A 1,633-nucleotide genomic window follows, 5' to 3' on the forward strand; every position below is an offset into this window, starting at 1 on the left:
CGATTATTTTAAATTTTAGTGCCAAAAACAATTAATAAATATTTGCAAAATGTTTGGCGTAAAAATGTTGACACCAAAATTTAAGAATTGGGACAAGTGATATAATCACATGCCAAACAACTTGCACTACGTGTTAGAAAACGCTGTCAAAAGTTTCCATCGAATATCGCGACATGATTCGCTGCCTTTATTTACTTTTCTTTTTTGCTAATATTTTTATATTTTTCTTGTATCTGCCAGCCTGGAATTGAAAGCGAAATGATAATAATAATAAATATAAAATTAAATAATGTAGGCACACCGAAAAAGAAAAAAGAAAGAGAAAAGTTTCACTAACATAATAAATCGAATTGACAACAATACCCTCAACCCTTTATCAAATTTTCACATCATACCCTTCATCCCACCGGTAAACACCTCCAACCTCCGATACTTCGACGGAGACAACCGGAAAATAAACCAGACCTAAGCAGAAAACACGTGACGTAAGCAGCCTCTAATGGCCGCAACAACCTTTTCCTCCCTTTTCTCTCTCCTAGCTTGGCGCCATATTTTATAACCGCCTGAGATGCAAACGTGTTGATTGATTGAGCGATGTCGTTTTTCTGAAATCGTTTATATTATGTCTTAGACTTTGAGGATTTTCGCTGCTCTAACCACCGGATTTTCACGAGCGATCGCCTCTCGTCCAGCGGCTTTGTAATCGTAGCTACAGTCATGCCGATCGGAGTACCGATGATCGGAACAGAACATCTCACCGCATCGGCACCTAAATCCCATCAATCCGACCTTTCTTCGGCAACCTGAGCACCGATTCACCTCTCGCCGTTTAAACCTGTTGGACTCCTCCTCCGGAGACTCTACCGCCGCCAAACGTGGTTTCTGATGCAGATCCGGCCTTTTCGGCGAGATAGCGGTGCTCGATCTAGAGTCAACGACGACAACGCTCTTCGGATCCGATCTATCCGGGGATGATCTATGCTCATCGGAAGCAGGTATCTTAGACGTAGCCGGTGGTATCGACGGCGTACACAAGGATAAGGTTTCAGGAACCTTGAGCTCCGTCTCCTCTTTCTCCCTTTTCTGAGCCATAGCTTTACAAAAGAGAAACGGTGGTGGTGGGCGAGGAATGAAACAATGGAGGTTTTAGAGAGAGAAAAATGGACAGAGAGAGAAGGAGAGGGAGATTGGGAGGATAATCGTAAAGGTTGTGAAGAAGAGGTCGATAATGGTGGTGATGGGAATATGGGGCCCAGCGTTTCCATTGGAACGCGTATCAGAGGTTATGATGAGTGGGTCGAAATGACGAAGAAGCCCTTTGTGAGTTGTGCTTTTCCGAGTGGGATTTTAGATGAGGCCTGACGTGTTACATCCACGACTATGTGGAAAAGGATGTGTTCTACGTTAGCGGCCACCTCAGCTGCTCATGTGAACCACACACGTGGATTTATCAACCTTACAAAATTTAAATCTATATTTTTTAATCTCTTCTCTTTCTCATTACGTGTTTTGTTAGATTGAAATAAATTTATATTTTAAATTTATTTTAATTCCAAGTTTTATACGTTAGATTTTAGATTTTAAAATGAGTACTTATAGCACATATAGAAACTATCTTCAAGGACATCAATAC

General features: G+C 41.3%; 1 protein-coding gene across 1 annotated transcript; it reads right to left on the reverse strand.

Moving 5' to 3' along the window:
* Positions 1 to 306: 306 nt before the first annotated feature.
* Positions 307 to 1,225, reverse strand: LOC112521215 (zinc finger A20 and AN1 domain-containing stress-associated protein 5-like). Its single transcript, XM_025129940.1, has one exon. The coding sequence runs from the start codon at positions 1,090 to 1,092 to the stop codon at positions 628 to 630; it is 465 nt and encodes a 154-aa protein (XP_024985708.1). The 5' UTR covers positions 1,093 to 1,225; the 3' UTR covers positions 307 to 627.
* Between the last annotated feature and the right edge of the window lie 408 nt (positions 1,226 to 1,633).

Source organism: Cynara cardunculus, assembly GCF_001531365.2.
Source record: "Cynara cardunculus var. scolymus isolate 2C chromosome LG 11, CcrdV1, whole genome shotgun sequence".
Classification (NCBI taxonomy): domain Eukaryota; kingdom Viridiplantae; phylum Streptophyta; class Magnoliopsida; order Asterales; family Asteraceae; genus Cynara; species Cynara cardunculus.